The 24,692-nt window shown below is 38.8% G+C and overlaps 1 protein-coding gene across 4 annotated transcripts in view; it reads left to right on the forward strand.

Annotated features, from left to right (window-relative positions):
* Positions 1–24,692, forward strand: part of CCDC171 (coiled-coil domain containing 171) — a 189,762-nt gene that overhangs the window by 23,747 nt on the left and 141,323 nt on the right. For all 4 annotated transcript variants that reach the window (XM_067553117.1, XM_067553118.1, XM_067553119.1 and 1 more), the window contains 4 exons: positions 4,383–4,529; positions 14,574–14,666; positions 15,948–16,108; positions 22,437–22,575. In XM_067553117.1, the coding sequence (XP_067409218.1) occupies positions 4,383–4,529; positions 14,574–14,666; positions 15,948–16,108; positions 22,437–22,575 (540 nt within the window). The remainder of the gene's footprint in view (positions 1–4,382; positions 4,530–14,573; positions 14,667–15,947; positions 16,109–22,436; positions 22,576–24,692) is intronic.

Here is a 24,692-nt window from a genome sequence, read left to right on the forward strand (position 1 = left end):
GAGTTCCGCTTAACTATGTTCTCGGGATGTTGGGGACTCATTACTTGGATGGTCTTTTATCACCAGTGATTCTTTTGTGGGTTCTGTAGATGTAACTCCACAGAACTGCTGAGTGTCTGCAGCTAGGTTAATAATGATCCCAGTGGTGGTTTAGTTCGGTTCATCCACCATACATGGAAATTTAAACAATGACAGTTTGGTTAATTTATAGTACTATAAACTTTAATTATTTATAGTTCACATAGACTGTTTTGTAAAATAGTTCAAATAGTTTCTAAACAGAAAAGTATTCCTACTCAAAATCTCCAGAAAACTGAATTATTTACAGCCTGTGGAGACAATGTTTATAAAAACGGTTGAATTAGTTTCCAGTAGAATTTCTTTTTTCTTTCCAACCCTATCCGCTGGGATTTAGAAACACACCACATAGGGAATGATTTCAAATTTTGGAATACTCTTATCTTAGTCTTACTAAATATATAACTGAGTATCCCAGAGTAGACAGAAAAATTGTAAAATGTCTAACTGTAGTCAGCCCAGCTAGCTACCTATTAGGTCAACATGATCCACTTGTTGCTGTCTTAAAAGGCCATTTTAAAAAAAAAAAGTCAGCATTCAGACCGTGTGCGGAATTCTCTCTCTTGCTCCAAGCTTATCCTGGCACAGGAGGAAAGGAGATTAGGGAGTATCATCAGGAAGCTGGTTACAGCTCCCTGATTCTCAGGCTGCCCCAGCCCAAATGTACAATAGCATAGAACAGCTGATCAGGAGCCCTAAAGAAGGAAGAGCCCGCCACCTGTGTCTTTGCTCCCTGCTTAGTTCCCTTAACTATGCCCCGTAAGCCGGCAGGGAGAGGGGGTAGACATAGGATCTGGCTTTGCAAGCTTTACACAGTTTGAGAATTCCCCTCTACCTGGGAGATTGGATCTGTCTTAGAATGTGTGCAAAAGATTGTGTTCTGAATGATACTGGGTTAGAAATGTGTGTATGTTTCATTTGATTGAAATTTAAATTGATTTAAATCTTAGATAGTTTGGTAGAAACTGTTCCGTCTCTGTCATGCTAATAAAGTGGTTGTCAGAATAACAAATATATAGCAGACTTTGGGGATGCTGAAACAATATTTAACGAGTGATTTTTTTTTCTTGACCAAGTTTATTCAGTTTGTATATTGAAATAACAATATATCTTTTTTGGGTGTGGTGTGGTGTTGATTTTAATGGTGGGAGTAAATTATCGATAGCATCTTCAGTAAGTTTGAATAATCTCTTCAAGAGCAAATAGCTAAAGAAGAAATGCATGAACATAAAAGCCATGAAAGCAAAGGCACTTGGGAAAACAGCACATTCCTAATAGAATAACAGCTGGAAATAAGGAAATTAAGCAAGAGAATAAATTCTGCAACTTTTAGACTCTTTTGTAAAAGGGCAAACTGTTTGTTATACCTGGATGAAGTTAGCCATTACATTTTTACTGCTTTCAATACCTGAAGTCTGTTTTGAGAAAGAAGAATATGTATGGAGAATGAATAGTGCAGATTAGGCAGCTATTTTGGCACAGGTATCTCACCTTTTACTAGCTCATGGCCCCATATCCCCAGAATCCTTCCTAAATTTCTGAAAAAAGAAATAAATAAATAAAAAGAGGCAGAAAAGACAAAAACCACTACTTCCTTATTCTAATCAGTTTGTCTTCTTTTCCTGTTACAGTATCACAAGTATTCAACACAGCATTATTATTTTGTGCATTTGTCTGGTGCTGTGTTGTATTACATATTTTGTGATATTTCATAAAACGTGATGACTTCAACTTTTTTGGTTCCCTTTTTTTCCCCTCCCACTTTGCAGCATCTCTAGCCAGCCAGCCAAGTTTCTCAGTCTTACCTAGGGTTAGGGAGCTTGCAGAGAAGTTGGCCCTGAGACCTAAAAAGGAGCCGCCACTCTGGACACTGGGCCGTGAGAGGAGAGAGGAGCTGAAAGGAGGGACCTCTTTAGGTGTTGGCTGAAGAAAAGCTCTGTGTGCTGAGAGTGTAAGTCAAACTCTCTGCACCAGTGGAGAAGCTGATGGCAGGGGTAGGAGAATAAAGACTTGGGGAGGCAGTGCAGCAGCTCAGCACAGCAACACAGACAGGCAAAAAGCCAATTTTATCTTCTTTCTAAAGATTGATTCTGACCATGATTCCACAACAAATCCTTCTTAACCCATCTTGAGCTTATTACATGTCAGCTGAGAAACAGGGATGTAACAAAAACTTCGCTGATTTACAGATACTAAGCACATTTTTAAATATCTCGAACTTGCAGCTGAATCATTGTAAAGCAAATTAGCCACTCAGTCCTTTTCTCACAGAGGAGCTATATGTGTTTATGTTACAAAACAGCTTTAGAAATTAATGAAGGAGAAAACCTTATATAGGACAGTTAAATTACAGCAATAAACAGGGACAGAGGTCACTCTTAGCTGAAGTAACACAGCAGTGTGCTGTGCACACTTTCAGATCTAATGTGCAATAATCAGTTTTCTAAATTGATTGTAATATGCCATAGTTATTTATCTTTATAATAACTTCCAGATCTGAAACTGTTCTCCAGAAAATATGAAAGCGCACAAGGGTTTTGTTTTTAGGTGTTCTAGTACAAAGTTGGGTCTTGAACTGTACTTCCCACCCAAGTTGTGGAGCAGGAACAAATGGTAGAAAGTAAAGTGATATTTACGCTGCCATGCTCCCTGATGTTCCACAGAGGGAGGGTTTAAAATGTGAATCTACTTTGAAGAGTCACTTTGAAAAAAATGGTACTGTATTACCTGACACATTTGATCCTGGTTTACTCAGAATTGTATTTCTTGACTTTAGTGACAAAATAAACTTTGGTGCTCTTCACTCTGTTAGCCCTGGAAAGGCAAAACAACTATAGGAGACAAAGCTGGAGTCTGTTCCTTTTTATCCATCATTAACCAAATTATTTACTAGATTCTAATCGGTTCTACTTGTGCAAACCAGTGAAGAACGCACAGGAATAAATGAGGAAATAATTTTGCCCTCAGAACCTTTTATCATGGGTGATGTGCGAGAAGGAAAGAGCCCAGCCTGACTTTCAGATCCCATAGTGAATTTTCAGGGCCTGAAGTTTAAAAAAAAAAATTGTCAGAGTTCAAGGCAACTGCACCTATATTCCCCCTCTATGGTCCAGCAAGGGCACTCACTCTAGGCTTCATGTTCTCCTGGCCATCACTCTTGAGTGGAGCCGTATCTCAGTCTCTTCAGACCAGGGTACTTCTAGGCTCCTGCTATACTGTGATATCCCAGCAAGAGACTGCCCAAGTAGACCTGCTTACTCTCTCTTCAGGGACTAATAATGGAGTAAGGTGCCACACAGCACTTCTTGTGCAAGCCTGTTTTATTCATAAGGTAAAAAGCACTACAGAGAAAACCTTAAAAACAATAAAAGAGCCTATGTGCATGCTAATAAGCTTACCAAATATCACCCTAACCCCAACATGGGCTCTGGCAGGAGCAATCTTTCAAAACCCCACCGAACAGGATTCCTTGTGGTTCCAAGTTCATCAGAGCTTCAGCCCAGAACAAGCACAAAGTTTAGTGCATCCTTTATACAGTTTAGGGTTCTTTGATCTGGAATTTCCAGTAGTAGGTAACTAGTACACAATGGGTCTGTCCCCAGGACTTACCTTCAAACAGTCTTCCAACCACCTCTTAGGAAACCCACTTCACACATACTGTCCTGAACAGTTATTTGAAATTCCTAACATTTACATTAGTCACCTCCCTGGAAAAGTTATAAACAATCCTACAATAATACACAAATAATTGTATTTTTAATGCAATGGACCCCAAAGGTATTAAACCTAATTCAGTAAAGTTTATCTTAATTCCATAAGGTTTGTCCAGGGTATTGTCAGTCTGTCACACTTTTTACTTGTAAGCTGAGCAAATTTGAGCTTGAGCCAGTGAAAGACAAACATGAAACCTTTTACAGTAACTTTTCAGAGTAGAGTCACACTTTAACTTATAGCTGGGATTCTATAGGAGCGCCACCATTTGAATCTACCTTGGTGATGTGCTTTATTAGCCCTCTTCCAGATGCCCTGTCCAGGCCTTTCTTTACTAGCACCACTTTTTGGACAGTGGTGATCATCTCCAGACCCCCAGGTGGAGCAGAGGTTTTTGTGGCAGTTTGCATCACTGGTATCCTCGATCCTCTGCTTCAGGCAGACTTCTTGTCCATCCCGGGCCTGTACAGAGACTCCAGCTGGCAGAATTTGGAAGTGAATCTATCCATCAATCTCTGCATCCTATGGTACTTCTTTTTGTTGATTATGCTTACTGAAATAAAGTATTTTAGTAAAATGCACATGGTTTTCAGGAGCGGAACAATGCACTGCAGAATATGCACAAGAAAATACAGGATCTGGAGTTGGAACATAATGACTGCACTGAGATTCTGCGGCGAAAGACCAGTGAACTTGAATACAGCACTGAACGAGAGGAGAGACTTAAAAAAGAACTTGAGGTAAGTAAGTACTTTTCATCTGTTCAGATATTGTGTGGGTTTTGGTGATTTTTTTGGTCTTCTTTATGTAATGAGATTGCATTAGTCCTGGAATTCCCCACAGGAGCAATTTCTCAAGTTAATGTTATATTTGTTTTGAATTAATTGTGAATTGTTCATTCTTGACTTTGATTTAAGGTGGAACATGACGTACCTGTTTTGTAACTTATTGAAAAGCTGAATAAATCAACACAACTAACTTGTTATGTAGTCGGAGTTTTGTCTGGTGTGGGGCTGGAGCACAAGATGGAAAAGGGCTCGAAGGGGCAGAGTAAGCAGGAGTGAGCTCCATGCATCAAATAATAAATGATCATCTTTTTTGTATTTACTTATTTTAAGAAAAGTGTGCAAATGTTATTAAGCCACTGATTGCTCTAACTCGCACAGTATCTTGCTGATCATTAGCACCATTATAGGCATAGAAGTCATGGGATGTTGAACAATTTCTATAACTTATTGAATGGGGGATGGTAAGAGTTTCCAGGGGCTGTGACAGTAAGGGGAAGCAAAGTGTCAATAGTGCTAGATGGCCCCAGGGAAGGCTTCAGGCTTGGAGCCTTTTGCGGGCTTGGATGGTGGAGGAGCAGCATCAGTGGTTCTGATGGGACTTTCATTTGGACAAAGGCAATAGTGTTTCTCTTTCTCTTCCTCTTTCCCCATCCAAGCCAGCAAGTGCTCCTATCCTGTAGCTCCTTCATCAAGCAATTAACTAAAAGGTCTACAACCCCTCAGCCAAACAAAACTCTCAGATATCAAAGAGCAGAATTATCAAAGTGTTCCAGCATTCAGGCTAGCACACTTGCTTTATCTTGCCTGCCCAACTTCCTGTGCTCTTATATGGAGTGGAGTCCTCTTATCCACCATTAACAGAAAGAGAGGGATCCTGCTTTGTAACCAGAAGGGAAGAGGAGACCTGTGAAGAAAGAAGCTGGAGGTAAATTTGTTACAACTTTATGAAGACCAGCATAGGCCATTCTAGATAATAAAATAAAATAAAAAGTATAGCAAGAGCTGGGTAGCAATACTTATATTTTGGTGTTTCCATTATAAAAGTTTCATCTGACCTTTTCTAGAGATGCTCTATGACCATTGTTTGCAGCAAGTATTTGAAATTCAAAAAGGAGAATGCTTTTTCTTTGCCCTATGAAATTCCATTCCAGTCTGGCTGAGATACAAACTTTTGTAAATTGCCACCTCCCTTCTGTCATGAGTGTTGTCAGCAAAATTTTGGCAGCATGCCAAAAATAGCAACCGAATATGAATGATCTAATCTAAGGCTGGGCCCAGGCTACTGCCAAAGCAGCAGCAACATCCGCACTGCAATGGGAATGTCAGGAGCTGTCCATCTCTCCAGGAGGTAGAGACCAGGCCAGATTCCTCCTGACATTCCCCACTCCTCATGCCCAACACATTGACCATGTAGCTCTTCCCTTCCCTCAAGAGCACCACACAGGAAAAAAGAGCTCCCCTGACTTCCTTTGAGGGGGGGGCGGGGGGTAGGGAGAGAGCATGTGCTGGGCCAAGGTACCTGAACCCAGACCCAGACCCAGTGCCTATCCCTTGCTTCTCCTGTGTGGTACTGAGCAAGACACTTCAATCAAAACGTTCAAAGTGGCCATTGACTGTGTGTTCTTCATTTTCTGGGTTCCCAATGAGAGACCTGGAGCCTGATGATCAGAAGTGCTGAACACACATAGCCGCAATTGGAGCTGGTGGGAGCTATGGATGCTCAGCCCCTCTGGCAGTAAGGCAGCATGGTCTGGAGGCATGGCCACAGGGTTGGGAGTCAGGTGGTCCTAAATTCTAATCCTGATTCTGCTGCTAATTCACTGTCCCCCCTCAGGCATGTTTGTTTCATTTTCTTAATCTTTAACACAAGGATGACAAAACCCTCATCTCACAGTGGAGCTAACTGATTAATGTTCGTAAGCCACTCTAATACTATCATGATAAGCACCCTCGAAAAAACCAGCAGCAAATTATTAATAGCGTATTCGCTGCAAGCTTTGGATGTTGTGTAACAAATAAGGCAGTAGCCACGAATAGCATACAACTATTGAACCACCACCTCATTACCTGAGCACTATCCATTCTGTGCAATGAATGATGTAGAGGAGCTGTGGAAAAGATAGTACGTGGTTATGTCATTCAAGAGTATAGCATACGCACAAGTGAGTCAGTCAAGGTTGCATGGGTAAGCTAAGTTCTGGCACTTCTTAACTTTCAAGTGCTTGGCTGTGCAACCTAAATCTTTTAAAAGTTTTGCATGCATGAATTTCTTTTTTTGTATGTATGTATAAAAACATACAGTTTTGTCTTTCAAGTGGCAGGGTTGCATGCCAAATATATGAAGGTGGGGAGGAAGATTTATTCTGATTTGCTGTTTTGCCTACTGTCGGCTCTGTAGATCTTATCTCACTGGGTAACTAGGCATTGCGCTTGAAAAGGAGGCTTGGTAAACAAGGAGGCAGGAAACTCGGAAGAGAATGTCTGTTAATCTTACTCTGATACTTTTTTAGTGAATTTTATGTCAGTATTGTTGTGAATGCTAATTATGGTAGTAGGTCTATCCTTCTCTCTAAGCCGTCTTTATTTCACTTGCTATCCTCCCTTGTACTATCCACTGCAACAGAGAACAATTGATCTGCATGACTGCTTCCCTCCAGCATTTTCCAGTGGTACCAGCATTAGAGTGAAATTAACCAAAATTGTATTGTTTTAATCACTGTCAATCCGGTTCTCACTGGTGCTGCTGAAAAATAGGTTAATTTTACTCTACTGCTGGAACCACTGGAAAATGTTGGAAGGGAGGCACAGTCATGCAGGTCAATGTGGCTCGAAGGCTTTATATATCCAGCTGCTTAGTATAGTCATATTTAACACTCCCAAATGTGCACTTCTGTTCCTTTCATTTATATCTCTAAGCATGTTGCAAACGTTAATTCATTACAGCACATAACATCTCAGGAGGAAGGTATTATTCTTATTAGTAGGTGGAGTTAAAACTGGGATACAGGGAAATAAAGTGACTTTCCCAAGGCCCTGCAGCTAGCAGATGGCAGTAGAGAATAGAATCCTGACTCCTGGTCTCCTGCACTAAACAGTAGGTCGCTTTGCCTCCTATTAATAATTACTTTTGGATACCAAACAGTTCATTTGACTGTCAACGTTTGTACTGCCCCATTACATATTGTATCTTGCTAGTTTTTTTTATCTTGCTCTATATTTATTTAAAGGTACACTGCACTATAGTGTGTGGCTAGGTGGCCATCACATCTGCAAACACGGTCTGAGCCAGAGGCACTGTCAATAGAATCTTGGTCACTGTACGTTTCACACTGACAAGATGGTGCTTTGTCTTGGCCCAGGTTTCATGTCAAAAGGGAAGGTGGCTTTTCACAGATCTCTGAAGACACTTTTCTCTTCATTTTAAACCAAACTACACACCTCTAGGAAAGACTGTGGCACTCACTGGATGTTGTACACTGAGCTGTTAAGATATACCTGGAAATAGCTCCAGTCTACCTACACGGCAGTTAAGTTTGTTCTATATTATCTCCCACTTAAAGGAAAAATGTGTTTGAAGCATTGATTGCTAGATGGTTAAAATATTGTGTTAAAGAGACAAAGTACAAAAGCAAAATCCTACAGGGAAGATCAAAGCTCATCAAATAAGAACATTGACTTATTGGTCAATAAGGTAGAAAATCGTATACCTCAAAGAAATCAGCCTCAGATATTTCAAGCTAGATGTACAGGGCCTTTGCACGCATTGTCTTCAGTAGAAAGGTACCACATATTATGATACCTCAGTAAGCCTTTAAAAACAATTTTGCTTTTGATTTATAAGTAATTATTAAAACCCTGGGGGTTTCTTCGCCTTTAAAATACCAATGTAAGAATGGTGGGCCTGGATAAGGGAGATGGGAGTTAGGTATCAGACAAATTCTCTCTTCTGACTATTCAGATTCATTATTTTCACTCCTTCTAAATTTAAAAGGAGAAAGTCCAGCTCAAAGAAAACATTATGCTAAGGTGTGCAGATGGCTTTAATTAGGGAAAGTTAATTATCGACTTAATTCTTTTTCAGCTTTAAAAGGATTCTGACTTGGTTGTGTTCTTAAATAGGGAACCTAGCCTCTTGCACAGTGGCTGACAGATCTGCTTCCCCCGCTGCACAGATGAGGTACCTGTTGCAGTTCATGCCCCTCTGCCCCCCCCCCACCCAACACCTGCTCCTTCTGCGGTGTCAGGGAGACCCTGGCGCACATCTACCTGGAGTGTGCCAGATTGCAGTCCCTTTTCCAGATCCTCCAGAACCTTAGAAGAAGGTTCTGGCTACACCTTTCCCCACACCTCTTCATTTATGTACACCCCATTTGTGGCCCCACGAAGTTGTGAGTCCTCCTCATCAGCCTCCTCCTGGCACTGGCCATGGTATCCATCTATAACACCAGGAGCAGGATGCTGGGATGGGGTGGTGCTCTGCAACTGTGGGACCTATTTCTGTTTCTCCACTTGATCATGAGTCCGGGCAGAATTCCTCTGGACCGCATCTGCTGGCTCCCTAGACACCTTTTGAGGAGCAGTGGGCACTATCCAGGTTCTCTGCTTGGTGTCCTCCCTATGACCTTGTGGCCCTCACACCTATTCCTGTTTTTTTAATTTGTTGTTCCCCGTAATTATTTGAACCTGGGGCTCAGTAGCTCTTCCCCTGAGGCTGGGGAAAGGGCTTTCAGCAGTGGGCTAGTGCAAGCCCATTTGCATCCTGGCACTCAATAGGTGCACAGATGAGGTAAAAACCCATCCCAAAAATACAAGCCTGAAAACTCAAATTGAGTATCAAATTTGTTTCTCCTGTTACTGTCTTAGGAGATGTGTAGCCTTGCAGGGAGCTGCTGCAGGTTAATTATTGATGACTCATTGGGAAGGTGTGGCTCATTAGACTCCACTCTGAATAGGAAGTTGGAATCTAAGGTCTGGGTCAGATAGGTCTTGCATTAAGGAACCTTAGGAGCAGTCAAGCCCTAGGCTGGGTTTCATGTAATGTTGTTTTGGAATTTTCCATTGGTTAATAAACCAGCTTATGTTTGCAGCTGGGTAGGGATCATACCAATATAAAGCTGAGTGAAATATTTAATTTTGATAAACATATTTTTCATGCAATTAGTAACTTAAACTTTAGTAATTTGACTAGAAATTAACAATATATTTAGAGCACAGAAAAGAACAAACAAATTATCTCATGTGGTGTCACAGTCACCTAGCACTATTTCACAAAGTAAATTACATTAAGGGGGGACTTTCAAAAATTCATAGCATTGGCCTATTTCTGTTCCCACCGAAGTCCCATGGAAGTTTCATCATTGACTCCAGTAGGAGGAGGGGTAGACCAATGCTGAATTTTATTGAAAATCCCACCTTAAAAATATAAATCCAAAATCCATGAGTTTATATTAGTAAAAATGTTTGTAAAGAATTTTTTTGGAGCTACACTGTTCAGGAGTATCTGCAGGAGACAAGAGGTTGAGAGTGAACTTAAGAACTAAGCTTTTTTGCTGATGGAGACAACAACTTTGCCTGCATGGAGCAGGATATGAGTTGTATAGGGTACCTAGTATTAGTTGTGTCCCAGTCCACAGAGAGGCACTGATGCTGTCTTCAGCTGTAGTCACTAAAGTGCCTAAATTCCTTTTGGGAATCTAGCACAAACTGACACTTTAAACTAAATCCAAAATGTAGATCCTTGAAAACCCTGCTGGCACTTAATTTCCCATTGGTGGGCATGTGCACTACCGCCGAAGTTCTGATGCCTAGACATCCAGCTCCCATCTAAGTCCCAGGGTTGTTGGTTTGACTATCTCGCCTGCTAAATTAGTCAGCTTGCTGGCTCAGCTCCCCGTGCATTGTATAGGGAGCCTGGGTGCCGAACTGGATTGCACTAGGCAGCAGGGTGCTTGAACATTAGGTGTTGCAATGCTGAGTCTAAGTTCCCATTTTGGATCTAGCCCTAAGAGCTTGTCTACACAGTTTCTGTAGTGCTTTAACTGTGTCAGTTTGAAAAGCCTAAATGTATGGGAATAAGCTATACCAGTATAGGGCACCTGTATACTGGCTAAACTGCATCCACACTGGGAGCTGTACTGGTTTAAATATTTGGGTTAAAAAAATCACACATCAAACAAAATAGTTACATTGGTACACAAACTGTGGGTAGAGCAGATCCACATAGGCATTTCCCTATCACTTTGTGGAGCCCACACTGATTTCAGTGAGATTCTGCAAGCAGAGATATCTGCCCATGTATAGCTCATGACATGATTGAAACCTAAATTACAAATTGAAGCAGTAGAGCCCAGAAAGAGGGGAAATCATTCTTGATTTCCACATTTTACTTTAAATAGTCTGCTTCTTCATCTGTATTCAGTGATGCTTCAGTCCATAGAAGTGACTGTGATTTTTCTAGAAAGTGAATTGTGGTATCTCTGAATGAATTAAACAAGAGGGAATGGGACTGTTAATAAAAGAGCAATTGCTTACTTACAGATCTCTGTAATCTGCAATGATATTGAAGGAAATGGAAGAAATAAAAAAAAAATCTCATTTTAATGAGCATTTGGCAAGTTGTATATTTGAGAGGGGGAAAAAGATCTGATTATTGCAGTAGCTTTTTAAACTGCTTTTGTATAGTAGGTTAAAATTTAAATAAGAAAGAATTTAAACCTATTGCTATAATTTTATTTTTGAAAAGCATAAGAAACAGTTTTTTGAGATTGCATATTAGTGTTCCTTTAGCGCCCTCTTCTGGATATGAAACAGATGTTCATTAGTTGGAAGATAGCATAATCTAAGAGACAATTTTGCAATTATTTTTGTAATGACAGTTTACAAATAGAACCTTTTTTTTCTCTCTGTGGTATACATTTGGGCTTTAATGATTTCATTGAAAATGACTGATAGATTACATGGAATTCACTGTGTAGTAATTTGGCTTCTCATAAAAGGATAGAAAATCCCATTTTATCAATTTGTTAATGGAATTTCAACTAATAACCATAAACATGATTCTAAAATAGAGGTGTCATTCTGTGGAGAGGCCTAATTATATATATATATATATATAACTATAGTTCGTGGGCAGGGGCTACAAACTGAGGTCTCCTACTAAAAACAAAGGGAAGGTTTTAGAGGATCAATGATTTAAAAAAAAAGCCCTTATATAGAACTAAACTTTTAGGCTCCTGTCCTGAAATGAGCTGTGTGTGGTGGACCTTTGCACACGCATGGAGTCCTACCGAAGTCGAGTGTGTGAAGTGGCCATCAACAACTGAAATAGAAATGAGGATCAAACAAGTTTTCTATTTAGAATTTCTAGTGTATCTTGAGACCCACATCAGCCAAATTAATTACACCAGGGGTCTATTTGGCCCAGAAAGTTTTTCTGGAACTATTGTGTCTTTTTTTTTTTTCCTTGTAGCCTTAACACATTGTTGGTCTGGAAAGGAGATTTCTTGGGCAATACACAGCAGTATGTATATAAAGTAATTTCTCTTGTGATGTGTACAGGTGCTAAAAAGCAGGGTGGGAATGCAGTTTGACAAACAGTGGTGGCGGGAGTGTGTATTTACAGTTGTTGTATGAGAAACAGAGTGGTCTGTTAATAAATTTAAGGATATTTTTCTTTGTCACAGAACTATGGTAAATCCCTAATGTTTTATGTGTTGGAGGTTGCCAACTCGTAAGTTAGCTGAAGCCAAAGATCTCTTATAAGGTTAAAGAAATGTCCCATAATTTGGCCCATTATATACTGAGATTCCTTAAGAGGAGTATGGGCTGTAAATGGAAATATCCCTCCAACTTTCATGACTTTAACAAAAAAAAATCTGTGATCTAATCGCATTGACTTTTGCATATCCTACCAAATGGATTCGTTGTTAATTGCACATAACTTTTGAAGCAAAGTTCTCTTGTGAAACCCTCTTGTCAGCAGATGTCGATCCTACTGGGAGATGTTAAGCAAATCTTTCTAACTCATGGTTGCAGGCAGCTCATTAATTGTACTGTAGGTATAAAGGCAGGTGAAAAGAATTGCTCTCTGGAGAGGATTAGAGGGTCGAGGGTCTAGACTGAACTATCTTTGGGGAGGAATGCTAGGAGCAGTCATGCCTAGGGAGAAGGCTTGTTTTGGAATTTGATTGTGAATTTCTTTGTAAATAAGGCAAAACTCCTGAGTGGAGATAAATTTTGACCCTATGCACAGTTTGTGGATTTTCTTATTGAGTAGATTTGAAAAGCTACTTACAGTCCTGTAGTGCTCCCTCCAGCTTTAGATCTTCAACAGGACTAGGCACCAATTTCAGAACTTTCTATCTGGTTTTCTGTGTTCTCCGAAGAACCTGTAATTTGCAAATATGAAGTAATCAAAACTTTTTTCAGTTGCTCCCAGGAGCTTCTGTAAAACATCTGTTAACATTTCAATTTCTTCTGCCGATTCAAAATATTCTGAATCCAGATGAAAGCCAAAAATATTTGCTATTTTTTCAAATCTTTTCAAAATCATTAACAGTGAACACAGTTTTATTACTTCCTGTGGTTAGATTAAAATCAAGTCCTCCAACAGTAACACCTTCTCTTGATTTCACGTGGTTTGAAGAAGGAAATCTGAGGCCAGCTAATGGTAGAAGGATTTTATGATAGTTGTGCTGAATTTGAGGCCACAAAATAGTTGTAGGATTTGTTCCTTCACTGAACTCAATCATCCATGCAAGTTAAAGATCCCGGTAGTGGTAAAAAACAATATAGTTAAGGTTGAAAATCAGTTTCCATTAAACCAAGTCCTCAGCCACTTACTCTCTAACATATTTACCTATTCAGCTGAAATTTTTCACGCTTGGTCTCTGCCTGAATGTGAATCATTGTTTTGTTTTGTTTTTATTTAATGATGATGATTTTGAGAGAAAATGCTTCAGGTTTTTGGGGTTTTTTTTGAGAATCACACAAGGGTTACAAATATACATAAAATACATGCTGCCTCATCCTCCCTGATATGTTGTTGTTTGGGTGGGGGGGGGGGGGGAGAATTAAAGTCAATTTTTTTCTCCTCCCACAAGCTATGTAAATTTGAAAGAAGAAACTTGGCATGGACATAATTCATAATGAGTTGTACATGCTTTGCTAAATATTGGGAAACATTTATTAGAAATAAAGTTGTGAATGTTTGAAAATATACTCAGATACAAGTGCAATAGAAAATCCCATTAACACTTAAACTACAACGTTCACCATAGGTGTGCTGCACATCTGTGCATGTATTTAATTGCAAAGTGAGATAGCTAGTCAGAGTGGCTTTAAACCAGCCAGAATATTTGTTAAAGATGTTTTCCATGTCATAATCTCTCCACTAAAGCCTAGGAGAATGGTCATATATCAAGGACCCAAGCCTTAATAATATTTTAGAATTATTTAGCACCTTAGAAATATTATATAGATTTCATAACACCCTGAGGCAGAGAAGTTATGTTGCCGGTAATCACATAGCAGTTTGTTTATAGAGTCTTGATTAGAACTGAAATCTCCTGTCTGCTGGACCATATATTAACCATAGTGCTTCCCAAACAAATCATAGTGCTGTAACTATCTCATCACTCAAATGAAGATGGTATATTCTATATTGCAATTCACTGTATATTAGGAAGTATAAGAGATTCTGTACTGTATTATATTGTGTTTAATTGACAATTTCTTGATAACATTAAGACACAATAGTAAGGTATAAGCATAAGGTAGCAGAATGTTGAGCTTTCAATCTTATCTCTGTATTTCTTGACTTGTAAATGCCTCATTTCTTGACTGCAGTACTGCAATAATATATTTTTGTGTGGAACAGAGTATAATAAAATAGTGTTTACCGATAGAATCATACACCTTGGAAGTCTTTTTAAAAAACATAATCCTATTTAAATCAACATCTATCTTTTGGAATGTAAACATTTTTCATATTTTTAGGCAGCTACTGTGAGAGTGAAGAAATTGGAAGAAAACATTGAGGCAGAAAGAGCAGCACATCTGGAATCCAAATTTAATTCTGAAATTATCCAGGTAAACCAGTGTCAAATATTTGTGGAATTTCCACAGTTTATGGCGGAGCAGCTAATACAGCTCCCAAGGCCCCAATCCTGCAAAGATTGATGCCTGTGTTTAAATTATTATATGTGAATAATCCCACTTCAGTAGGATTTACACACACATGCAGACTCTGGATAAGTTTTTGCAGAAACACAGTGTAGATTTGTGCTAGTTATTGCATGACTTTAGGGGGAATTTAAAAAAAAAAAAATTGTGCCAAAACTGTCAGATATCCTAGTATTAAAACATTCCTGTACTGTTAAAATAACCAGTAATTATATTTTTGTCAGGATTGCTGTTGGAACTGAATGAAGCTTTAAAGAACAATTGTAACTGTTTCATGGGAGGAACAAACTGTGTAACTCAGTCAGTAGTTCTCTCTGAAACTACTGCTTTAATATGATTTTCAGTGAGCTGATTTTAACTTCAAACAATGATAGTACTGGCAGATAATAAATGTGATTGTTGAGCAAGCTTGCTACATATTAGATTGTTGAAATTCAGATTTTATATTGTCAGCTTGCTCTTCATGGTCTTTTAAATAAATAGTTAATCACAGTTTACTTTAAAGAACAAACGAGAACATTTAACAAGATGCTGAAATCATTTTTCAAATTTATTCTTTGCATTATTTCTGCTCTTTTTGCATTCAGACTAACTAGTGTCATTTTGTAACCAGTTTTATTTTCTGGTTCTTATGCCCTCTAGTTCCCAGTGCAAATACTTTTCTAAATGACCCCTACTCTAACATAAAAAAGGATAAAGAAAAATATATTTTCTTTAGTTTTCCTCTTTTACAAAATATAAATGAATTGGGAGGGCAAAATTCTTTGGCGTTAGAGGATTTGTTTTATGAACAAGAAGACTGGTATGGTTTTCTCTTAGTTGTTGATGCACATGGAATTGTCTCATTTCTGTTCTGCACTGTGTGAAACTCTAACCTTCACTATTAATCCTATGCTTTAATGAAACTGGATTCATGTACAAACAATAGAAACCCCCTGATAAACCGTACCAGTGCGTTTAAATAAATTAATTAATAAAATTTAAATTTCCACCAAAGTATAGTATAAGGAGCTTTTACTCAGTCATAGACTATCGTGTTGTTTTTCTCTGCTCTTTATTGTATGTATTCGTATCCCTTTGTGTGCTCAGTGCTTCCTCATTCACTCACACACAGCAAAATAGAACACTGTTGAAGATTAATGATAGCTTTCCCTAACTTGCTTTAATTGCTTTCTTATCATTTGTTAGTTAAGGATTCGAGACCTTGAAGGAGCTTTGCAGGTAGAAAAAGGCAGCCAAGCAGAAACTCTTTCAGATTTGGAAATGATCAAGAAAGAGTTCAAAGAGGTGGAAAACGCATATGAGAGAGAGAAACGTAATGCCCAAGAGAGTTTGGAAAAACTCAATATGTAAGTTATTTATCTACTAAATGTATTGTATGCTGGCAGTAACAGGTTGTGTAGTACTAAAATTTACATCCGTTTTAGGTTGCAGTCACTAGAAGTTGACATGATCACACACACTTGAGCAAGCCTGACATTCCATCAGTGCTGGTACATAGACATGCTGTGGGAAGTTAAACAAATGTAACCTACTGTTAAATGTATCATTTGCAAAACATTCATGTTGGGATGCTTGCCAGCATAGTCGCGTGTGACAACGTTTTCTTTCTTTTCATCTTAGCAAGTTAATATTAGCTTATTTTTGTTAAGAGAAACTCTAATTTGTAGCCTTTCTTAGAGACGCTGCAGATTACTCATGGTGAGGAATGCCTCTTAATTTTTGTATGCAGTGTTGAAGCCATGTCAGTTCCAGGATATTAGAGAGACAGGTGGATGAAGTAAGCTTTTGAGATTAAACAGAGCTCTTCTTTAGTCTGGGAAACCTGAAGCCGGTTTTTTTGGGGTATTTGGGTGGCCCGTTCCATCATTTGATTTGCTTCTCTGGTGGAGTGTTCTTGTTTGGTGAAAGCAGTTTTGAGTAGGTTAAGGTGTATATCCCAGAGCATGTTCTGTAGTATCTGAATGCATGGCTACAGGTAAAATTTCTTGGTGTGTTAGGGGTGGTTACTGGAAGGTAGGTGTAGTGTGGTGATCTGCAGGTTTTTTGTATATAGCTGTCTGTAGGATTCCATTGTTGAAGTTGATCGTAGTGTCCAGGAAGCTGATGCTGATGTGGGACTGTTCCAGAGAGAGAGTTTAATGGATGGAGTGCAGGGGAGGGCGGGGTGTAGATTTGTTGAAGTTGTGGTGGAAGTCTACATGACTTCTGTCATGCCATCTGTACAGAGAATGAAAATTATGATTGTTTGTGTATCGGGTACCTCAGTACAAATGCACCACAAAACCAATAACATATCTAAGATACATGGATGATATGTTCATTGTCTGGACTATGGAGTCACAAACTTAGACTCTGCAGTCTGTCTTGCTACAGGCTTTCAAACAATGCCCCCAACTGCTCCAAGCTCATCAGGAGCAAGCTCCCCACAGAGAAGGACACACCAACTCAAAGCGGTACCAGACCTTGCCAAAAGACAAAAACACCACATCACCTGTGGGTGAACACTTCGCACAAAGCAGTCACTCAATATCTGACTTCTCAGTCCTCATCCTCAAAGGAAATGTGCATGATTCTTTCAAATGACGAGCCTGGAACTTTAAATTCATAACTTTTGCTAGACACTAAAAATCATGGACTGAATAGAGACACTGGATTTATGGCTTATTACAACAATCTATAACCCACTAACAATCCCCCCAGCTGTTTTTTTTTCTCTCCCCTCCTCCTCCCTATGACTGGAGAGGTGTTAATGGGCCACTTCATCTTGAATGGTCCCTTAAAATATGTGTTAACTATTTATCCAAGCAATCTATTCCATTTTGTATTTAGCAGTGATGCTCTGAGTCAGTTTCCGGACCTGAAGAAGAGCTCTATGTAAGCTTGAAAGCTTGTCTCTCTCACCAACAGAAGTTGGTCCAATAAAAGATACTACCTTATCCACCTTGTCTCTCTTACCTTTTGAGCTTTCAGATTGTTGTGCTGAACAAAACTCTGATTCTGAAATTGTGGGGAACATCCAGCAGGTTTGAAGGTGTTGCGGCAGGGACAGGCCACTTGAAGTGCCACAAGGAATTGGAGGGTCCCCTATGCTCAGAGCCTTTCCTCCCTAGACAACACTGTACTGCGCGTCTCTCACAAACTTATATTGATCAGGGGTGTGGTTTTTTCACTCCCCTGACTGACAAAATTTTGCCAACAAAAGTGCACAGAATGTGTACTCCTGGTTTTGCAGTCTTTGGTCCAAATATTGACAAACTTTATGGTACACATTACACTTTCTGTATGAGATAACTAATTTATAAACAAATGTGACTGCTTTAGTCAAAGCTTATGTTGATTAGTTTATCTGACTTCCTCTCATCCTCTCCATTAACTTATCCTTGTCTGTAGTACGAAGTCTGTGACCAACTCTTACATTATTTCAGTCAAGATCTTGGGATCAGCAGAGAATGATGAAGCCATGTGGCAGAGACAATAAACTTCTAATGTTTTAAAGTTTGTAATATCTCTTCCAATCCCCAGTCCTCCTCCCTCTTGGTACCTAGAACACTTTAGTATCCACTAAAGTCCACTAAACTTAGTAAACCAATTATCTCATCATTTTAGCTGTCCTAATATGGCTGTTAAAGGAAAATATTTTACTGTTCTGGTAAACATTTCCAGAGGCTTTCTCTTTCCACTATGTTTTCCTTAGGTATTTTTTACTTCCTCCAGGAAATCTTTACTCCCTCAATACAATTTTTCTAGCAACTCTGTATTGTTTCATTTTCCTAAAAATGCCTTATTCTTCTAGAACGCACACTTTTTTTTTTTTTTTTGGCAGTGGCTTTCAAAGCTGTGATCTGTGGAACATTTGCAGGTGGTCACATGTTGCTTGTTCCTTTTCCATGCCTCAAGCTGCTAAATCGTGTTAAAAGACATCTAAAAATACATAAACATTTTCCCAATATTTTTTCATTCAACTGCTGCAGTTGCCACAGGGATCTTATGTAATTACAGATGTGTAGGGGAGGTGCTTCATGCAACTGTCTCATAGACCTCCTTTCTCCCATTACAACCTCTTTATATAAACATGGTCCCCACCATGAAAGTCTGTGATTTTTTTTTGGTAATCAGTAGGTCAAGGGTTATCAAAAAGGAATGTTTAGTAAAGGAAAACAGGAGGCAAGCAAAATAGTACCCTTGCATTAGAATGCTCTTTAATGATCCATAATAGCCTAACCTTTTGCCATCAGGTTTGCCCACTGATTGTAGTCATCTGTTTTTTCCCTCTCCATGCTACAATTCTTCTGTTTTTTATTTGTCCTCTCCACCACTGCATTTTACACCAGAAGTCTACTGAGACTCAGAAAACATCAAAAAGTAAAACAAGATGGTAACCTAAGGAATGTTTCATAATCTTGGAATCTGGCATGACTTCAGCAAGAGAATGGGTGGTGTAGAGAGAAGACTCTGTATCCCTGGCTTCCTCAGCATGCTTCACTGCAAAGAGGAGAAAAAATGGAAGGCCAGTATCTGATCTAGGTCATTTGAAAGAGGACCCATCTGCTATTTGCTATACCTCTGGTGTTTCCCTTCACATTTAGTGTTCTAAGCTATCAGATCTCTTTGAGTTAAAACTTGATGCAAAAAATAGTTAGGAACCTTGCTTTACCAATCTGGAAGCAAAAGTTGGATGATGACAAAATTCACAACTTTCTTTTTAAACAAAAAAGAGGTCAAAATTACCTAAGTTATGTCACACATCATAAAATTAGGTGAGAATGAAACAGGAAATGGTTTGGATTCAGTACTGTTTGACTTTACATGGATTTTATTAATGAAAATAGATCTGTGACTTCTACCTTGGCTGCTGCTGTTAGTAGGGACATGTACCTGCAAAGTGCTGTGGACACTCAACTTCTGTTGTCTTTATTGGGAGCTGAGGCAACTCTGAGCCTTGCAAGATCAGACCCATATATGTGTTTATTAATAGATTTTTGTGGACATACTACACTAGCATTATTTGATCATATGTAAATCTGGAATGTTGTCTAGTGATTATAGCATGAGGCTTGACATTGAAAGACTGGGTTTTATTGACTTCCTCAGTGGCCTTGGGCAGTCACTTAACCTCTCTGCCTCTGTTTACACCCGCTGTGAAATGGGAATAATACTTATCTACATCTCAACAGAGATGTTGAGTCTTAATGTTTTAATTGCTTTGATATTTATTTGAATGTGCTCTGGAAACATAAATTATAATACTGATTTAAGGATAAAAATTAAATCATATAGAATTAGACCGTGTTTTCATGATTGTTTGAACATCTGTTTGAATTTTTTAAAATCGTTCGAACTATACTGCACGTAGTTTAGAACAGCACACAATCAGATTTAACATACGGTATAGGGATTGTTTGGGTGCTACTGTTGCACTTCAATTTAATATTGGTTAGGCAAGATTTCATTCAGTTTTGAGGCAACTTTGGAATTAATGGAAGTGGTAAATGTTTTGTTTGTTAAATTTAATCTACTCCAAACCAAGGCCAAACCTATTTATAATTTACACTAAATCATAATACAAAATGTTGACAACAATTATAAAAAAAAGTTCATAAACATGTTTTTAGCTAATGTCTTTCAATATATCTTTAGAAAAAAAACAGATTTACACGTATCTCAGTGTTCTGTTATATTGTCTTTGTTCATATTAGCATAAGAATAATTAAATAGATATTAAATTGCATTCAGCTGTCTCAAATCTAATAGTCTGTTGGATCAATATCAGAATCATTATCTAGATTAAGAGAGCTGCTTTTCTTTAATTTGAAAAACAAAGGTTTTTGCATAATCATAATAAAAATATAATGTGTTTTGGTCTTAAACCTAAGCTTGGCAAGAAATGAGAGAAACAGAAAAAAATGAATAGCAAATTCTGCCTGAGGAGCAATTTTTTTATGTCTAGAATTACTTTTAGAAATATCTGGAAATATATTTTGATATGGTTAATAATCAACTTATTTTAATAAACTAACACTATCATAAGAGGATGTTACTGTTACAGTTATAGTACCACTAGAATTAGAGATATTGCTCTGTAGATGTAAGTACTAAACCTGTATTAATTATTTATTCAAATTAAAAAAGATACCTCGTGGGACAATTAAACTTGTGAAAAATTACAAAACCAAAATAAAATTAACCAGATACAAAAACTTATTAAAAAAAGACTTTACTAAAAAAAAAAAAGCTCTAAAATGGGTATGCCTTTGGTACTTTTTGATGCAACAGGAAATTATCCTTAATTAACACAATTGGTTAGTACCTTAGACATGGAGAAGGGATTTTCGACCCTGGCACCAGACTAAACAGAGGTGTTCTACTGTTTCCTCTCAATTGTTGATCTGGGCAATTTTAGTAGTTGCTGTAGCAGCATGACTTTTGCCAACTGAGTATTTTAAAAACAAACAAAACAGCCCTCTCTAGGGTTGGGAAGGTGAGTTTCCAGAGAACACAGGTTCACTCCAGAGAAGTGGCAGTTAAAGTCAAACAGACAAACTGCAAGTTTTGTAATAAAGTTTAAAAGAAACAGAAACAACCTCTTACCCATGTTCCTTGCTCCCACCTATTCCAGAGTTTCCAGACTATCCCCAAAGATCTGGTGATTAAAGTCAAAAGCAAACAAGTAGAGTTCTCCCTGACTCAGAGGGGTTGTCGACACTTTCAACCCCCTCCAGAGTCTTCCTCTCTTATGAGAGAGAACATGACTGCTAATATCTTGCTACCCCCTTTCCCATTACGGGGTGGAGGCCTACAAATCTCAGACTTGGGACTGCATTTCCTAGGATTCCCTCTGACCAAAGGAGCAGTGATCCCTGACTCACACTTTAAGGCTGTGGTCCTCTGCCCTAGAACAGAATCAACACTCTGGATTCTCTCCCAAGCCACAAACTGTCATCACGGAACCACTTCCCCTCTTTCAGTGGTGGTTTCCTTTGTCTCATGCCAAATCTGTCTTGCATAGCTCATAAAGTATAAGCATTCTTTACAGCTAATAGACAAACAAATTAAGGGGAAGACCCCACTGGTAATGGTCTAAAAGCAAAGGGATAGGATGGAGTTTTTCACTCTGAGGTCCTGGGTGTCACTTCCAATGACGGTGAAGCAATGAGGGTGAGGATGTCTCTAGCATTTAGAGCTAAACCATTTTTAGATGATGGTTTGAACATCTGTTTAGAATTAAAATCCTATGCCACACAATATAGACTAGAACATAACCAGATTTCATATATATAGATACTGTGGCGGGCTACTGTTACGTTTTAATTCAAAGCTGGTTAGGCAGGACTTGCCTGGAGACTGAATGAGAGTCGATTTCTGAGGTAATTGAACTGTGGTGAATTTTGTTCATTAAATATAATACAGAGGCCACATGGAGACCACTAAACTTATTTTACTTATGACTTCAGGCATAGTACAAACACCTGGTTATCTTAAAGGAGGTACTATTTCTTTAAAATTTTTCATTTAAGGGGTGAAATTTTTTTATGAAAAAAAGTAAAGGCAATTTTTAAAGCCTTATGGCATGAAAACACGGTATATAGTACATCTGTCAGTTGTATTTAAAAGTATATAATTTTTTTTTGACAAAAGTATATTTGAAAAACCTGTTCTAACACTGAAACTTTTCAGATTAGAAAGAGAGTATTTCTCCACAAATAAGCAACTAAATGAAGAGATTGAGGAAAAGAGGAAAGTAATTACAGACCTCTCTGAGAGACTCCAGGATAATGAAAAAAGTTGCAAAGAATTACAGGAAGAACTTGCAAGGGTAAGAGAGAAGCCCTGTGGCACTTGCTTTATTGGGCCAGTAGATGATGTGTATTTTATTATGTAAAAAACTGAAAAATGTTATGAAAATTATTTGATTGCACTGTGGGTCTAATCTAAGGGTATGTCTACACCTAAACTACTACAGCCACACAACTGCAGCTGTGCTGCTGCAGCACTTCAGTGTGAACACTACCTATATCGATGGGAGGGGTTCCCCTGTCAGCGTACTTAATCCATCTCCCCAAGAGGCATAGGTAAGTCAGCAGAAGAACCCTTCCATCAACCTAGAGCTGTCTACACCAGGAGTTAGGTTGACATAGCTGCAACTCTTAGGAGTGTGTATTTTTCATACTCTAAGAGATGTAGGCATGCCAATGTAAGTTCTTCAGGTACAGACCGGCCCTAAAGCTCTGCCATCATCTTGCTGGTGTGGCTTTGGGCAAGTTACTTCACCTCTGTCTTACACTATGTCTATACTACACATAACTATTTTCAGTTTTAATAATTCTTCTGTTACTTAGTGTTACCTGGTGCAATAACCTCATTTTTAGCAGAGCATGTTAGTTATGAGTTGGAAGTGCCATGTCATAAAGATTGTAGGGAGACAGAAGGACAATTTGTATGATGTTATTTCTCGTAAGATTTCTGCTTATGATTTATGCTTTCTGACTCAATTACTTCACTTAGCGTAAGTAGGTGTTTAACTGTAAAAATAACTTGTTTGAGTAGTATGTCTGAATAGTTCTTTATTTGTTTAGTCTAGCCATGTCCTTTTTTGATGTTTTGATTGTTGTGCTTTTATTGTTTTATTGGGGGTATTGGATCTGTATTGGACTGGATACTTCTCTTTAGCCATCTGACCAGTCCCGGTCGTAGGCATAGCCTGAAAAGGTGTCTACCTAGAGTATCGCATCAAGAGGCACCAAAGATTGGTCACTGTCTGGCAGACCCCTCTCCTCCTCCTCCTGCTGTCGCCTTGATGTATATACTGCAGCACAACTATACTTATCCCAACATGGACATTTGTTGCCAGGTGGCAGACCAGGTCCTCTCCTGTTTCTGACCTGCTGGTCAGCTGGCTATCTTATGGCAAGGAGGGTGCCAGCTGCTTCTTGCTGCTGAGAGGTATCATGCTAGTGAGTGAGCAACAGCAAGGGGCTGCATCAGAAGGATCAGCAGGCTTATTGCAGTCAGGGGAAGAAAAGGGAGACTTGCTAGGAGGAACATTATGAACATGATGAACATGGGCCCAATTTGATTATTTTCCCCACCCCTGCTTTTATGCTCAGACCTTTTCGAGCATAAAGTCATAGACCAGGACTTCCACCACCACTCAAATCTTTGGATTTCCCGTATTGCTCTCTTGGCTGTTCATTCCAATGTTTAATATTCTATTTCTATCGTTACTTCTCCTTTGTCTTTCTCCCACTTGTCTCAATATTGCTTTGGTTGGCCAGTGCAAGTACAACTGCAGGAGCTCAAAAGGGGAAGGGAATGATGAATTACTTGCCATTTCACTGTTGTCTCGCCCCAGCAAACAAACTGGTCACGAGGTTTTTTTAAATAAACCAAATGGTTGATGTTCTCTGGGTTTGTATTTATTTAAACTTTTTAACGATTCAAATAAAACACAGTATTGCTGAGCCATATTTCTTCTTCATACTGTTAACAATCCCCCTTCAAAAGCTGGTAAGCTAATAAATTTATTTAATCAAAACCTTTAGTCTGCACCCTCCTGGACTGGTTGTTTCACTGGAGTGTTTTCTCCTAGCTCCTCTCTTCCCTGAGAAGAGACCAGCTTCTTCTAGCTGATGTTGGGGTACTAAGAGACACCTGCTCCAAATTAAGCCATCCTCTCAAAACCTAAAAGAACTAGGAATTTGACTGTGCCTCCTTGACCACTGCCAATAGCTGGCTGATGTTTATCAGTGTAAAATTAGAGGCAGTGAGTGAGTTGCTGTCTGTGAAGATTATCTCTGGAAGCTGGACAAGTGTATATGATCACCATGCCACATCTCTCTCTTGCTCTTTTTTCCTCCTCTTATCTCCCTTTATTTTGCTGTGTTTAGGAGGGTATGTATTACACTTATTTGCTTTTTGCCACTTGAGAGATTA

This window comes from Emydura macquarii, unplaced genomic scaffold (genome assembly GCF_026122565.2).
Source record: "Emydura macquarii macquarii isolate MOO-44397 ecotype Brisbane River unplaced genomic scaffold, CSIRO-AGI_Emac_v2 contig_1451, whole genome shotgun sequence".
In the NCBI taxonomy this organism is placed as follows: Eukaryota; Metazoa; Chordata; order Testudines; family Chelidae; genus Emydura; species Emydura macquarii.